General features: G+C 65.7%; 2 protein-coding genes across 2 annotated transcripts; both read right to left on the reverse strand.

Moving 5' to 3' along the window:
- Positions 1–342: 342 nt before the first annotated feature.
- On the reverse strand, positions 343–9,283 carry LOC309444839 (cadherin-1-like; the record flags this gene model as incomplete). The annotated part of the gene is made up of 16 exons (XM_082062987.1): positions 343–555; positions 662–805; positions 1,166–1,296; positions 1,367–1,588; positions 2,353–2,577; positions 2,694–2,836; positions 2,912–3,156; positions 3,233–3,418; positions 3,535–3,663; positions 4,030–4,202; positions 4,332–4,476; positions 4,566–4,721; positions 4,807–4,938; positions 5,039–5,250; positions 9,001–9,115; positions 9,227–9,283. 16 exons carry the CDS (start codon positions 9,281–9,283, stop codon positions 343–345), a joined length of 2,628 nt encoding a protein of 875 aa, XP_081919113.1.
- An 872-nt stretch (positions 9,284–10,155) lies between these two features.
- Positions 10,156–16,056, reverse strand: LOC309444466 (B-cadherin-like; the record flags this gene model as incomplete). The annotated part of the gene is made up of 15 exons (XM_082062317.1): positions 10,156–10,368; positions 10,453–10,599; positions 10,680–10,810; positions 10,909–11,127; positions 11,226–11,450; positions 11,641–11,783; positions 11,869–12,113; positions 12,185–12,370; positions 12,468–12,596; positions 12,678–12,853; positions 12,954–13,098; positions 13,175–13,330; positions 13,465–13,575; positions 13,652–13,830; positions 15,915–16,056. The coding sequence occupies 15 exons, from the start codon at positions 16,054–16,056 to the stop codon at positions 10,156–10,158; spliced, it is 2,547 nt and encodes an 848-aa protein (XP_081918443.1).
- Between the last annotated feature and the right edge of the window lie 176 nt (positions 16,057–16,232).

Raw genomic sequence — 16,232 nt, forward strand, 5'->3', positions numbered from 1 at the left:
AACGCCTGGAGCTGTTGGTGTCTGTCCCCTCCAGGGACGAGGAGCTGACCCTGCCCCACGTGGCCGGGAGCACCTCAGCTCCGGGACGCGGAATGGATTGAACGGCGCCGTGATGCCCAGAGCTGATGGGGGAGGAAACACACAGGCTCCCTAGAAAACCAAACACCCCAGCCCTGGTGACCCCAAGTTTCCCCTGCACTGAATACAGGGGATGTGGACACCAGGCTGAGGGGGGGTGGAGAGGGTTCACCCCCCTGGGTGAAATCCAACACGAGTCCGGTGGGTGAAATGAGTTGAGCCGCCTGCACGGGGCGGCTGCTGGCCGGGGGGGACCTGGGGATCCTAATCGTCCTCCTCCCCCCCGCCGTAGAGCTCCGCCAGCTTCTTGAAGCGGCTGCCCCAGTCGCTGAGGTAGTCGTAGTCCTGGTCGCGGTCAGAGTCGGAGGAGTTGAGGGAGCTGAGCGAGGCGGCCTCCGAGCCGCTGCCCTCGTAGTCGAACACCAGCAGCGAGTCGTAGGGGGGAGCCGTGGGGTCTGTGTCGGCTGCTTTCAGGTTCTGGGGAAGCAGAGGGGTCAGTGCCTGTCCCCCTGTGCTGGGAACACCCCAATGGTCCCTGCATGAAACTCACACCCCCAAAGCACGGTGCGGGGTCAGGGCTCACCTCATCAATGAAGTTCCCAATCTCATCAGGGTTGGCGGGACGGGGCCGGTACTGGGGGGCGGCCATCAGCGGGGGGGCCACGTCATTACGGATCACCTCGGGGCGGGCGTCCAGGCCCCGGTGCAGCTGGCTCAGGTCGTAGTCCTGGGGAGGGGGGGATAAGGACATGAGGGGATCACAGAATCACAGAATGTCCCAAGTTGGGAGGGACCCATAAGGATCATCGAGCCCAGCTTCTTGATGATGTTTGAAGGGTGGCCACGGGCACTGCTGTGCTGGGAGGACCACGGGCACCAGTGACCACAGTGGGGACAAGCAGGTCCACCATAGCCTCATGCACCCCAGATGTCACAGAATCATTGAATCGTTTTGGTTGGAAGAGACCTTCAAGATTATGAAGTCTGGCTGTTAACCCAGAACTGTCACTAAACCATGTCCCCAAGAACCTCATCCGTCTATCTCAGTGACCAAGGCCACCCCGCAGGGACTGGCGCAGGGTCCCACCTGGTCCTCCTCGCCACCACCTTCCTCATCGTAGTGGTACACGTTGTCCCGCATGTCATCCTCAGGCGGGAGCAGTGGCTCCTTCACCACCTTCCTTCGCCTGGCGAAGAGCAGCAGCAGCAGCAGCAGGACTGCAAAGGGGATAATCGGTGTCAGGGTGGTGGGATGGGGGTGTCCATGTCCCCATCCCCCGGTACTCACTCAGCAGAGCCAGGATGCCCCCCAGGATGCCCAGGATGGCGGGGACGCCTAGTCCGCCAGCGATGTATGCTCGCCGCTCGCAGTTCTTTGCTGGCCCTTCACAGTCGCACACCTGGGCCTTGACTGGTGTCATCTGCACCTTCCCCTGCCCGTCCGTCAGCTTCAGGAACAGGTTGTACTCGCCCGGCTCCAGCACCTTGTTCAGCGTCAGCACCACCAGGTCTGCCAGCAGAGAGAGGAGTTGGGCTCAGAAATGTGTCCTCACCTTGGGGACACCTTTGTCACCAGTGTGGGGCTCTGCACAACCCCAGCCCACTGCCCATCGCAGGGACCTGCACTGGCTGCTCTCAGGAAGCACAGAGAGATGAGGGGACCTGAGATCTGGACCTTAGAATCATCAAATAATTTTTGTTGGAAAAGACCCTCAAGGTAATTGAGGGGGTCCAACCGTGAACCCGTCCCTGGCACTAACCCATGTCCCTGAGAACCTCAACCTCATCAACCCCTCCAGGGATGGTGACTCCACCACTGCCCTGGGCAGCCTGTTCCAATGCCTGACAGCCCTTTGGGGAAGAAATTGTTCCCCAGATCCAACCTCAACCTCCCCTGGTGCAACTTGAGGCCGTTTCCTCTGGTCCTGTCACTTGTTCCTTGGGAGCAGAGCCCGACCCCCCCTGGCTCGAAGCTCCTTTCAGGCAGTTCAGAGATCAGAAGGTCTCCCCTCAGCTCCTGTTCTCCAGCTGAACCCCCCAGGTCCCTCAGCCGCTTCCATCACACTTGTGCTCCAGCCCCTTCTCCAGCTCCATTCCCCTCTCTCAACTCGCTCCAGCACCTCAAGGGCTTTATTGTCATGGGGGACCCAAAACTGACCCCAGGATTTGAGGTTTTTCCTCCCCAGTGCCCAGAACAGGGGGACCTTGCTCAGTGTCTCCTCACTGCCCCTCACACCAAGGGTGTGTGGCTCAACCAGACCCACTAACGCCTACCTCGACCAGTCACCTCAACGGTCCAGTTGCTACCGGAGCCATGCTCCAGCACTGCCTTGAAGGGGTAGGTGTTGGGGGGCAGGTCCTTGTCCACAATGGTCAGCGTCTGCTTCTCGGGCTGCTGGTTGCAGATGTCAAAGTTCCGGGGCTCTGGCATGGGCCCGTTGTCATTGACATCCTGGAGGAGGAGGAGCAGCGTCCCCGTGCCGGTGGCATCCGGCGCCCCTGCGGAGCCGGGGGTCAGTGCGGTGCCCAGGGAAGGGGTCCCTGCCCCGGGAGTTCCGGTGGGACACAGGCAGGTGGCAGCCCCGTCCCCAGGGGTGTGGCAGGACGCTGCTCACCGCTATCCACGGCCAGGACAATGGCCTTGTAGGTACTGTTGATGGCATGCACCGACTCACGGTCTAGCGGCTGGGCCGCTGTGACAATGCCGGTCTCAGGGTTGATGGCCAGCCAGCCCGCGGGGTCACTGCCCATGCGGTACCTGGGAAGAGTGGGGGTCAGCAGGAGGATGCTCTGCAGGGTGGCAAGGGGCAGACGGCACAACCCCCCCACTCACGTGATTTTCTGCCTCTGGTCCTTGTCGGGGTCCTGGGCCGTGTAGGAGGTGACCTGGTGGCCCAGCGGCAGGTCCTCCATCACATCCACCTTCTTGACTGGCGGCATGAAGACAGGGGCTTCGTTCACATCCCCCACCATCACCTGGACACTGGCAGAGGAGAGCGGCAGCGGCACGGCGAAGGGGACGGCATTCTCCACTGTCACCAGAAGGTTGTACTGGCTCCTGCTCTCATAATCCAGACCCTGGGAGAGAAGAGCCACAGTCGCACCCATGGGGAGGTCACCAGTGCCGGGGCAGCTGCGCGGCAGCAGAGCCCACCTTGGCGGTTTTCAGGATGCCGTCATTGGTTTTGGGGTCAGTGGTGATCACGAAGCTGCCGTCCTGGTCCCCGCTCTTGATATGGTAGACGGCTTGCCAAGCAGGGGAGCCCTGCATGTCCCCATCCGTCACGTGCAGCCGGGTCACCACCACTCCCACCTCATTCTCCTTCACCGTCCCCTCATACTGCAAGAGAGGGGACAGGGATGGTCACCCATGTGGTCCCAGGCACCCCGTGGTAGGGGGACTCGTGTTGTGGTGACGGGGGGAGGGCAGCGGTTGGCGGGAGCCGGCTCGGGTACCCTGGTGGGGTCGAAGATGGGAGGGTTGTCATTGGCGTCAGTGACTTCCACAATGGCGGTGGCAGTGGTAGCCAGGCCAGTGCCCTCCTGGTCCGCAGCCTGGATGATCAGCGTGTAGTTGGGGGTAGTCTGCAAGCCAAAATCACTCTGGTTAGGGCAGGCGTGGGGTCCAGCACATCCCTCTCCTCCGGGACAGCGCCTGCCTTCTCCTCCACCCTCTTCCAGCCACGGTGTTCACTGCCGACACAGACACTTGCCAACATCCCCACTGCCCACCTGCTCTGGGGCTCAGCAGGGCTGGGGGCCCTGTGACATCTCCAGCACAGATCCCTGACAGACTCAGGGCTGTGGCACCCCCAGAGCAGGGGATGGTGACCCAGGGATGGCAAATCCCCAAACTGTCCAAACCCCAGGGCTCCGACACCCCCAGGTCCTGTGGCCAGTCCTGCAGCAGAGCTGCCGTGCAGCACAGCAGGACACAGCAAGGGCACCAACCTCCCGGTCCAGCCCCGTGCCGATGACACTGATGACACCTTTCTCTGGGTCGATGGTGAACATCTGCTGCACGCTCCTGGGCTCCTCGCTGAGGATGGAGTAGCCGATGATGCCATTGTTCACAGTGATCCCATCGTCTGCATCCGTGGCGTTCACGGTCATCACGGATGTGCCTGGGCACAGGGACAAGAAGGGGAGGTTTTACTCATGGAACAAAACCCACTGGCCACCCTGGCACAGCTCTGCCCAGGGCTCTGTGTGGTCCCAGCTGTGAGGTCCCCACTTGCTGGTCCCCCACGCACCCGGTTTCGCGTTCTCCTCGATGTAGCCGACAAAGACTTGCTTGGTGAAGACGGGCCGGTTGTCATTCTGGTCCGTCACGGTGATGATGATCTCCATCGGGTCCTCCACGGGCTGCCCATTGGCTGACACGGCGTGGGAGAAGAGCTGCCAGAGGCACCATCAGCACATGTGTCCCTGGGGAACATCCCCTCCCCACCCTGGTTCCCCACTCACCACCCTGGTTCCCCACTCACCACGTATTTATCGATCTGCTCCCGGTCCAGCGGCTTCGTTACCTCCAGCCACCCCGTCTCACGCTCAATGGTGAAGACGCCCACAGGGGGAGTGTCCGCCCCCTGCCCCGTGATGCTGTAGTAAACCTTGGTCTCCTTGTCCTTGTTGGATTTGATCTGGGCATGGGGCACAGAGGGTTAGAGGGGTCACAATGCTCTGGGGACCCCCTGACCTGCGTCCCATCCCCGCGGGGCTACGTACCTGCACCAGCTTCTTGGGGAAGGGCCCCCGCTCATTCTCAGGGCAGTTGATAGGGGGGATGACCCAGTCCCTCTTCTGCCGCTGGAGTCCATGACCATGCTCAGGGAAGGTCAGGACATCAGGTGCCGTGTCCTACAGTGATGGGGGCTCAGATCGGTGCCAGCACCTCGCTGAGCCCCGCACATGCTCTGTCCCAGCGGTGGTGACCCCGGGGAGAGGAGCTGCGCTTTACCTGCTGCTGCTGCTGCCACCGCCTGCGCAGGGTCACCCTGGCCGAGTGCCTCTTGCCCGCAGTGTCCCAGGTGTGGACGGAGAAGCTGATTTCCCTCCACTGGAGCTGCAGAGGTCGGGTGGCAGAGATCACACCATCCCTGCTCACGTTGAACCGCGTGTCGTCCGAGAGGATCACGGCAGATTGCTGCTTGTCACAGTCCCTAAAACTCACTGGGGACAGGGACAGCGAGTGGGCAGGGGGTCTTGGTGCTACCCCAGGGAGAGCTGGTGAGGGCAGGGTTGGGGCCCAGGCACCATGGTCCAGGCAGGCAGCAGGACAATGTGATACATGTGTATGCGGCACTTCCGTGGCTCAGAGGCCCGGGCGGACGGTGGGGTCACAGGTGCATCGCAATCTATAGTACTGCATATGGCACATCCCTGCCGTGTGGCGCATCCCTGTGGCACTGCACGTCCCTATGCATGGCACGTCACCACTGCCGTGCCTGTGGCAGCGGGCAGAGGGTGCTACTGCTCCCACCACTTTCCAAACAAAAACAAGGGCAGCACCCGCTCACCTGCGTGGGCACCCAGCCTGGGCCCTGGGGGCTGATCCACAGGGCACTGCAGGCCAGTGGGTGCCCCAGGGCCTTGGGACCTGAGGGGGGTCCCCAAACCCTTGCGTGGCCAGGGACCACGGCCACACATCTGCAGCAGGCACAGCCCAGGCTGTGGGAAGGGGACACCAGCCTGTGCTGGCCCTGCTGCACAGGTCAGCAGCTGGGACACCCAGCCCGCCCCGGCACCACCAACACCTCTGCTGCACGGTCCCTGGGGACAGTGGGGGCAAACAGTGTCCTGGTGGCACCAGCCTGGCAGCCTGCTGGGGCGTGGAATGAGCTGGGATCGGCCGCGGAAGCCGTGGTGAGCTCTGAGATAGCACCGCAGCGTCACAGGCATCACATGAGCTGGGGCCGCGCTGCCGGGGCCACTGAACAAACACCCTTTGTCTGGGCAATGGTTTGTTTGTGCCCGTGGCACCGAGGCTGAGGGCCCCACCAGCACGGCCATGACCGGCCCCAGTGTGACCCGCGCAGAGCGGGAAAGCAACATTCCAGGGTGGAAACAGTGAGGTACGGCCTGATGCTGGACACGAGGCCATTGCCAGGGCTGGTGCCACTATTGCCGGGGCCAGTACCATGGCCCGGGGGGCTACATCAGCCCACAAGCAACCCAGGAATTTGGTGGCGGCAGCAGGATGGTGGCAGGCGGGGAGCGATAGTCGAGCTCTGGGCTGCCCCCTGCCCACCACGGTGCCCCCAATCCAGCCTGGGCAGCCAAGGAGGACCCACCGGCACAATGCCAGCCCAGCCTGGCCCCGCGGCGCAGCCCCCGGCACAGGCCAGGGCAGCCGGTGGGGCTGGCTGGGCAGGAACATGCTGAGACCGGCCAGGTGCTGCCACAGCGGGGGCTGGCGGTAGGGAAAGGCACCTAGCACCCACAGGTGCAGGCGCGGAGACTGGCACTTGGGTCCTGGCACCGTGCCGGATGGGTGCAGCGAGGGGGCAACGCTCAGACCCCAGCCCCACGCTGGGTGCAATGGATGCTGGCTACTCAGCCCCACATCAGGTGGGTGCAATGGGTGCTCCACCCCATGCTGGATGGGTGCAATGAGCACTGGGTGCTCAGCCTTACACCAGATGGGTGCAATGAGTGCTGGGTTCTCAGCCACACACTGGGTGGTTGCAATGAACACTTGGTGCTGAGTGCTTGCTCTCCCTCTTCCCCCCCTGGCCATGCACAACCTGTTTTTCCAGCTCCTGGGCTGGTTGCAGCCAGCCTTCCCATCCATCCCTCCCATCACGCCCCCAGCACCGGGCCCCTCTCCTCTGCAGGAGCAGTGGGGCGGGAGGTGAGGGGAGCTGTGGGGGTCCTTTGGGGGGATCCCCCCTTCCCAACCCTCACCACCACCCACAGGTGCTGGGACCGCCAGGCTGCCTGCGTCACAGCTGTGGCAGGGAGATGAGACTCGCACCTGGATGGGGACCAGGGCAGCCCCCCGAGTCACCCTACGTCCCATGGTGTGTCACCGGGGCTGGGGACAGGCTGAGTCAAGGGCAGAGCCGAGTGTCACCATCCCGGCAGTGCCCACTCTGCCTGGGTTGTGCAAGCACAGCTGAGCTGGGACAGGAGACAGTGGTGGGGAAGTGGGGGGGTCACGTCACCCCGTGGGCAACCAGGGCAAAGGCACCATGAGTGGCACGTCCCGCTGACACACCCGCTGACGTCACCCCGGTTTCACCGTGACACCAGACTCTCCAGGTTTCCCCACCCAAGGCTGACTGGGGAGCGTCCCAGCCTGCGTCATGTCCCATGGGCCAGGGAGGCTGCTCACCCCAACCCAGAGACCCCCCACCTGCAGAGGAGGACACGAGGCCAGGCAGAGCTGCAGGGTCCCAGCCTGGCCCCGGGGACACCGTGGCCCCCGCGCAGCCGTTTGCCTCCCTGGCCTGTCCAGACCTGTCGGAGGGAAAACACCGCGCTCAGCTCATCAGCCTAATTACAGGCTGGCTTGTCAGCCCGGCCTCACCGCCAGCTTTGATGTGCTGTGTGGCATGGGGTGGCAGTGTGGCTGAGCACCCTCTGTGCATGTCCCCCCCATGTCTGGGCATCACCGTGGCACAGCCAGGCATCACTGTGTTGGCACAAGGCCCAGAGACTGATGCCCATCCCCTTCCCTCCTCCCACGCCCCATCTCCATCTGGGACCCGAAACTGGAAGTTTTGGTGCTGGGATGGGAGATTTCCAGCAGGTCCTGGCTCAGCCCTGTGTGGCTGGGAGACACCGGGGACACGTGACCACCCATCACCCTGGTATCGGGCACGGCTCTAGTGGCACAGGCTGCTGCAGCAGGCAGCTTCGTTAATGATCAACCAGAAAGCTAGCGAACAGGCAATTCCTGAGGTGTGGGGCAGGGTGCAGCTTGAAACGCAGAGCCCAGGCAACTTCCAGAGCTGGGGGGGTTTGGGAGCCCCCGCATGGTGCTCTGCGGCTCCAACCGCCCCCAGCAGACTGATGCCAGCCCCACATCAACCATTAACCAGCGCAGATGGCAACAGCCCAAGGCTGTAGCCAGCTACCACGCAGCCTCAGCACCCACAGATCACAGGGTGGGGATGTGCAGGGCACCCCAAAGCAGCAATGGGTCCCCAGCACCCACTTCCTCAGGCACACCTGCCCCCAGTGCCTCCCCCATGCCCCAAAGCCACCAGAGCCACACAGGCAGGCCTCAGCACCAACACCTGCCATGCCAGGATGTGGATCTCCTGCTGGCACGGTGACATGCCACCAAGCCCTGGGATGGCTGTACTGGGAGCTCAGCTCCATGGCTGTGGAAGGTGCTGGGACCCCAAGGCAGGCGAGGCGCGGGGAAGGACAGGCGCCTGCGCAGCCCCACGCCCCGGCTGCCAGTCCCGACAGGTCTGCGCCGCCTGAGTCAGCGCCGCCCGCGCCGGCGCACCCCAGGGAGAGGCACCCGCTGCCCCCGCACCTCGACACCGGCCTGCCGCGCTGGAGCACCCGCGCTGCCCCGGCCCCACCGCCCTGCGTGGACACAGCTGCGGCTCCGACCCCAGTGCCGCCTGCAGCGGTGTGCACCAAGCCTGTCACCACGGCCCTGTCCCCACAGCCACCCAGAGTCAGGCAGAGACTGTCCCTATTGCCACCCCAGCACCATATGGACACAGAGCCAGGGCTTCGTCCCCCGTTGATGACTCCAGTGCCATGCAGCCTGCCTGTTCCTGTAGCTTTGGCTCTGTCCCCATGGCCAACCTATCCCTACACACAGCCAGTCCCCATGGCCACCCCATCCCCATGGCCTTGGCTCTGTCCCCATGGCCACTCCAACCCCAAGCACCCGGCCCATCCCCACAGCCACCCTGGTGCCACACACCCAGCCTGTCCCCATGGTCCCCACCTCACCTTGTCCCAGCTTCTGTCCTGCCGCCACGCTGTCCTGCGGCACGGTGAGGGCGAAGGTCTCTGTGGTGAAGCTGGGCTGGCATGGAGCTGCCCGCTCGCACAGCCGGGGGCTGGCCTGCCCAGAGAGAGGGGTTAGCACCGGGCAGGGTCCCACCGTCCCAGGAAGGGTCCCAGGAAGGGTCCCACCGCCCCGGGCAGGGTCCCAGGGTCGAGTCCCGTCCCTCACCTGGAGCAGGAGGAGTAGGAGGCAGAGCGGGGCCGGACAGAACCCCCGCCGCCCCATGGCTGCCGGTGCCACTGCGGTGCCGGAGGGATCAAGGCGCCGCCGCCGCGGATCCGCAGGTGAGTCCGGTCCCGGTGCCAGTCCCGCCCCGCAGGTGCCGGCCCCACCCCGGGGGACCCGCCCCGCCGGGAGGCGGTGCCGCGCCGCCCGGCCCCGCTCCCCGCTCCCCACGGTGTCCCGGTCCCCGCCGTGCAGCCCCCGGGCCGCGGGAGCTCCGTGGGTGCCCGTCCGAGGCTGCGGGGGGGATAGAGCACAGCCGGCACGGGGCACGGAGCCAGCGGGAGCTTCCGGGGCTGGGAATGTGCCGGCGCTGAGCCCCCAGCCCGGGGCAGCAGGCACAGAGCACGGGGTCAGCGCCCTGCCCGTGCTCCCCTGCACTAGCCCTGCACCCCGTGGGGACAGGGGCACCCTGCGGGAGCCCCCACTGCTGTGGGGCCATGGGTGCAGTGGTGCAGCCGAGCCTGTGGGCACCAGGCAGGGAACAGATGGGGGCTGCTGCAGGCAAGGGGGACCAGGCTGGGGGAGTCACAGTGGGGCTGAGAGGAGTCACAGTGGGCCTGGGGTCAGCACCAACCCCTGGGGAGGGAAGCAGCTCCCCAGCGATCCCTCCCAGGGCACAAAGCCACACAAAGGCTGGAGCATCTAAAAAACCCACATTCTTTATTAAAACTTACACCAGCACCCGCTCACCTGATCCGTAGCATCACACTACTTTATTTCATACATTAAAAAAAAAAAACAAACCAGAAAAAAATACAGGAGAGGAAGGTGAGGGGGCTGCCGCCAAGGCAGGGAGCATGGTGGGAGGGGGCAGCCCCAAGGCACGGGCAGAGGTAAGGCATGGGGCAGAGGGGCAGCGGGGCTGGGGGGTCCTAATCATCCTCCTCCCCCCCGCCGTAGAGCTCCGCCAGCTTCTTGAAGCGGCTGCCCCAGTCGCTGAGGTAGTCGTAGTCCTGGTCGCGGTCAGAGTCGGAGGAGTTGAGGGAGCTGAGCGAGGCGGCTTCCGAGCCGCTGCCCTCGTAGTCGAACACTAGCAGCGAGTCGTAGGGGGGAGCCGTGGGGTCTGTGTCGGCCGCTTTCAGGTTCTGGGGGAGCAGAGGAGTCAGTGCCTGTCCCCCCCATGCTGGGGACACCCCAATGGTACCTGCATGGCCGGGGTCAGGTCTCACCTCCTCGATGAAGGTGCCGATGTCGTCGGGGTTGGCGGGACGGGGCTGGTACTGGGGGGCTGGCAGGAGGGTGGGGATCACGTCATTGCGGAGCAGCACGTCAGGGCGGGCGTCCAGGCCCCGGTGCAGCTGCCGCAGGTCGTAGTCCTGGGGGGGACATGATGGAGAAGGGCAGGGTCAGGCTGCCTGTGCTGGCACCAACCCCCCCAGCCCTCCAGCACACACACCTGGTCCTCCTCCCCACCGCCCTCCTCCCCATAGTAAAAGATGTTGTCCCGCGTGTCGTCCTCGGGCAGCAGCAGCGGCTCCTTCGTCACCTTCCTCCTCCTCACAAAGAGCAGCAGCAGCAGCAGGATGACTGTGGGGAGCAACAGCATCAGTGGGGACATGTCACCCCTCTCTGCCCCATGTGGGGTGTAGCCCCTTAGCACCGGAACCACAGGACCCCCCACTCACGCAGCAAAGCCAGGAGGGCACCGAGGGCGGCGAGGACGATGGGCAAGCCGGTGGCGGGCTGGGATCTCTGGGCACAGCTCTGCACCAGCCCCTCGCAGTCGCAGACCCGTGCAGTGATGGTGGTGAGCTGGGCTTTGCCCGGCCGGTCGAAGAGCCGCAGGTAGACGGTGTAGAGTTCTGGCTCCAGTGGTGCCACCAGCCGCAGGGTGACGGTGTCATCTGCACAAGGCCAGCACCGTGGGTGACCCATGTTGATGTGCACCAGTAATGCCACCACAGCGCAGCCCATGTCGCACTGAGCATTCCCCCGGCATTACCTTTGTCACCGACCTCCACAGCCCAGCTGTCGCCCGAGCCGTGGCTGAGCTCAGCGCGGAAGGGGCCGGTGTTGGGGGGCAGGTCCCTGTCAGTGATGGTGAGGACCTGGGGCTGGGGGCTGCGGTTGCAAATGGTGATGTCCCGGGGCTCAGCCTCAGGGCCATGGTCGTTCACGTCAAGCAGGGTGAGGAGGAGAGTGCCAGTGCCTGTGGCGGGCGGCGAGCCTGCAGGGGGGAGTGATGCTGGAGGGGGGATCCCCAAAACCAACACCCTCATGGGGACAGGGATGCCCAAGCAGGGGACAGGCAGCCCCATCACCGCTCCGTGCCGGAGCCGGGATGTGGTTCCTGGTGCTGGCAGCACGTGTCCCTCACGCGGGACGGCAGGAACAAGGGCCCCTTTCATGGCCCTCACCATCGTCCACCGCCAGCAGCATGGCAGCGTAGGTGCTATTCTTGGCAAAGGGCGACTCGCGGTCCAGGTGGTCCCGTGCCGTCACGAGGCCGTTCTCGGGGTGCACAGCCAGCCAGCCCGCCGGGTCGTGCCCCATCAGGTATCTGGGGGCAGAGGGGAGCTGGTGATGCGGCGGGGTTGACAGGAAACCCCCCCCCCGACCTAGACCTCAACCTCATCTCCACTCACTTGATCCTCTGCCCCTGGGCCGTGTCGGGGTCCCGCGCAGTGCAGGAGGCGAGGGTCTGCCCCGGTGGCACGTCCTCCGGCACTCGGGCCAGCTGCACCGGCGGCTCAAACACGGGCGCCTCGTTGACGTCCTCCACATTGACCGTCACCGTGGCGGTGGCCGTGGGCAGCTTCACGGCGAAGGGGGCCTCGTTGGTCACGGCCACGTGGAGCACAAACTGCTTCTTGGACTCATAGTCCAGACCCTGGGAGAGCGGAGGGGACGGGCAGCACCCTGCTGTGGGCAGCAAGGCGGGGACATGGAGGGGACACCCACCTTGGCGGTGCGGAGGACGGCCTCATTGCTGGCGGGGTCGGTGACGATGGCGAAGACTCCCCCCTCATTGCCGCGCAGGATGGAGTACACAGCTCGCCACGCTGGCGTGTTCAGCTCGTCCAGGTCAGTGACAGCCAGCCGGGCCACCTCCCGCCCGGCCGCATTCTCCGGCACGGCCGCCTCATACTGCGGGTGTGCGGCACCGTCAGTGCTGCAGCCCGGCGGGCACTAGCCTAGCCCCGTCCCACGGGGAGATGGTCCCACTGGGGTTGCCCCACATTACCGTTTTGGGGTCAAACTCGGGGGCGTTGTCATTGACGTCCGCAATCTCGATCACGGCCAGCGCTGTCGTGGTCAGCCCCTCGCCATCCAGGTCAGCCGCCTGCACAGTCAGCGTGTACTCCTGCACGCGCTGCGGTAGACAGACAGACAGACACAGTGTCAGTCCCACCCAGGCCTGGGGCTGACCCCCCCCCAGTGCCGCAGAGCCCACCTCCCGGTCGAGGCCACTGGCAATGACGCTGAGGGTGCCGGTGGCCTTGTTGATGGTGAACATGTGAGGATGGGGCTCCCGTGGCTCCTGGCTGAGGATGGAGTATGCGATTACACCGTTGTAGGTCTCCACCGCATCGTCTGCATCCGTGGCCATCACCTGCATCACGGAGGTGCCTGGGAACAGGACGTTGCAGTGAGTGGGGGGACGGGCACCCAGGTCCCCCACAGGGATGGTCCCAGGGTTCTCCACAAGGGATGCAGCACAGGATCCTACCTGGCAAAGCGCCCTCGGGCACGGAGCCCCTGAAGATCTCCTGCGTAAACTGGGGCTTGTTGTCATTCTGGTCTGTCACTGTCACTATGATCTCCATGGGCTCCTCCACCGGTTTGCCACTCTCAGACACAGCATGGGACAAGAGCTGGAGGGCGGAGGGGTGAGCTGAGGGGGCAGCATGGCACACTGGCACACTATGGCACATGGTGGCAGGGACCTACATGGTACTTGTCAATGCGCTCCCTGTCCAGCGGCTGCGTCACCTTCATCCAGCCCGACTCTTTCTCAATGGTGAAGACACCCTCGGGGGGGGTGTCTGCCCCCTGCCCTGTGATGCTGTAGAAGATCTTGGTGTCTTTGTCCCGGTTGGATTTGATCTGGGAGGAGACATGGGGGGTTCAGTCCCCCTGCACCCCCAGCCCCGATGCAGGGGAATGGCCACCACCAGCATCTCTCCCAACCTCGACGTGCACAGCCATGCCTAGCCCCCACCCAGACTGACCCCCCATACCTGAACCAGCTTTTTGGGGAAGGGGCCCCTCTCATTTTCAGGAACCTTGATGGGGGGGATCACCCAATCCCTCTTCCGCCTCCTGGGAGCAGCATGAGCCCTGGGTAGCTCCTGCGGGACAGGGGCGTGTGAGGGTGCAGCCAGCAGGGGGTCAGGGGATGGGGAGGGGGCAGATGGGCAGCGTTACCTGGGGGGAGCGCCTGCTCCGCACGGGGACAGGGGCAGGGTCTGGCTGACCGGTGGCATCCCGGCGGGGGACAGCAAGCGCCCTGCCTGCCCCCAGCAGCTGCACAGGTCCCCTGTCCTCCGGCACCCTAACATGGGGCTCCTCGGTCCCGTACAGCCCCATGCAGGCTCCGGAGCTCGCTGTGGGAGGGCACAGGGTCAGGGTGCACGGGGGGACCTGTCCCCCAGCCCCTCACCCTGCGACCCCCCCCTAGCTTCCCGAGGCAGATCAGGTCAGGCAGGGGATGCCGGGAGCAGCACAGGAGCGCGGAGGTTTCGGCTTTTGTTTCATTGATGACGGGAAATTCCTGGGCAGGCAGGGCCCTGCTCCAGCCTCCCACCTGGTGTGTCACCCCCCTCGGGGCTCCCAGCGCCCCCATCCAGCATGTCACCCTGCAACAGGCTCCCAGCCCCCCATGGCCTGGACATGGGGCACAGCACGGGCCCCCCGCCAGGACCGCGCTGCATCCCCCATGCTGGACACAGCCCAGCTCCCTGCACCCCCAGCCGGGCACAGGATTAGGGGATTAGTGGAGCTAAACCAGCTCTGCTGGCAGCAAGAGGCCATGAGAGCTGGGAGGGGACAGGGAGTGGGGCTGGGGGGCTGCGGGAGCAGGGGAAATGTGGATCGAGCTACGGGGAGCTGTGCCCCACGGCTGCCCCATATTGCGACGGGGAGTGAGCCCCAGGGCGATGGTGGGGTGCCTTGTTCCATGCTGGGCGCAGCAGTCGTGCCTGGAGGGCAGCACTGAGGGCCCCTCCCAGCCGCGATGGCTTTGATAAGGGACATCAGCAGGGCTGGAAGGGACCCAGCCACGCCGGCAAGTGGGGCTGGGGCACGAGGAGCCCAGGGGAGCCCCAAACACCCACCACAGGGAGCCCCTGGCACCCGCCATGGGGACCCCACCAAAGGCTGGGTGGCACAGGAGGGCCCGGGTCCGCAGCCTCGCTCCAGCCCCCTCAGGGGGCCAAACCCCGCTGTGCCCTGAGGGTCCCCCCAGGCAGAGCCCCTGTGGCACTGTGTCCGGTGGAGCTGCACGGCTGGTGTCAGGGCCACGTGCTGCCCACCGAGGGGGGTTTTGAGGGTTTTGTAGTGGCGTGGCCAGACCCGAGCCCCTGCCCCCGCGGGCTCCCGGCAGAGCCCAGCTCTGGCTCGTGGCCTGGCAGGAGCTCCCGGTGGGCTCGGTCAAAGCAGCGGAATGTGGCACCCGAAGGTCAGGGCCTCTCCTGGCACGGTGAGAGCACTTAGGGCCAGGAAGAGCTTTTAGTGCTCTGCAGCCATTAGGCGATCGCTGGCTCTGGCTGCCGTTCCCGAGCAGCTCCACTCCCCCAGGACGTTGCCGAGCAAATGGGGCAAACAGGCCCAGGCAACATGCGCTGCCCCAGCCTCAGGGCATCACCGGCACCGAGCCCCTGCCTGGCCTGGGGCCAGGCCAGCTGGACTCTGCAGCCCACGGCACCCGCTCCTGCCCATGGCTGCAGAAGGTGGCCCCGGGGCACCCAGCCCTATCGCCAGCCCAGCGCTGGGCACCCACCCTATGGGGATCCAGCCCTACCCCAATGGGTGCCCCACGGCTGAACCACAGGCGCCAGCATCAGCCACCACCATTCCCAGCGGGGCCAGACAGGCAGGTTGGGCATTGCCAGCCCTGCTGCTTGGGGCACTATCAGTCCCACGGCCCAGACCCGCTGCTGTGGGAGCACCACCAGCCCCACGGCCCAGTCTTAGGAAGGGGCAGCCCCATAGCCCAGCCCACAGCCCTATAACACAGGACCCTGGCCAGCCCCACAGCTCATCCCCACAGCCAGTGAAGGGCTTGCCCCATGCCCCAAATCCCTGCCAGCCCCACACCCGGGGCAGTACCAGCTCCTCACGAAAAGAACAGATCCCGGCCCGGGGGCGTACAGCCGGCCCTACGTCCCTCCCCAGGACCCAGCCCCACGGCCCGGCGAGCACAGCCGACCCCAGATCCAGTCCCACAAGCCGGGGGACAGTGTGGGGCCGAGCACCGCAGCGAGGTGGGACCCCCCGCACCGCCCCGCACCCGGGGGCACGGCCTGCCCGCCCCACCGGCGCCCCGGACCCGACCCCGATTGCAATCCCGATCCCGCTCCCGATCGCGGTTCCGATTGCAACCCCGGGCCCCGCACGGCCGGTGCCCCCACCGCGCATCGCAGGGGTCCCGGGGGGCCGGGAGGAGCCGCGCCCCGACGGCGCCGGTTACCTGGTGCTGGGAGCGGCCCGCGGCGCAACCCCGAGGGGACGCACGGCCGGGCCGGGGGAGCGGCGAACGCGGCGGCCGCCGGCAGGAGCGGGAGGAGGAGGAGGATGAAGAGCGGGCAGAGCCCGGAGCGCAGCTCCCGCATGGCCCGTCCGCTGCCGCTGCCGCTGCCGCCGCTCCGGTCGCCGCCCGCCGCGCCCCGCCCCGCTGAAACGCGCCGCTCCAGGTGAGGCGGCAGCCGCGCAGGTACCGCCCCGCCCCGCCCCGGAGAGCAGCCCTGGTCCCTCAGTTACCCCCCCAGAACCCTCCGTTCTTCCCTGC

The sequence above is a fragment of the Streptopelia decaocto genome (genome assembly GCF_964273445.1).
Source record: "Streptopelia decaocto genome assembly, chromosome: 11".
Classification (NCBI taxonomy): Eukaryota; Metazoa; Chordata; class Aves; order Columbiformes; family Columbidae; genus Streptopelia; species Streptopelia decaocto.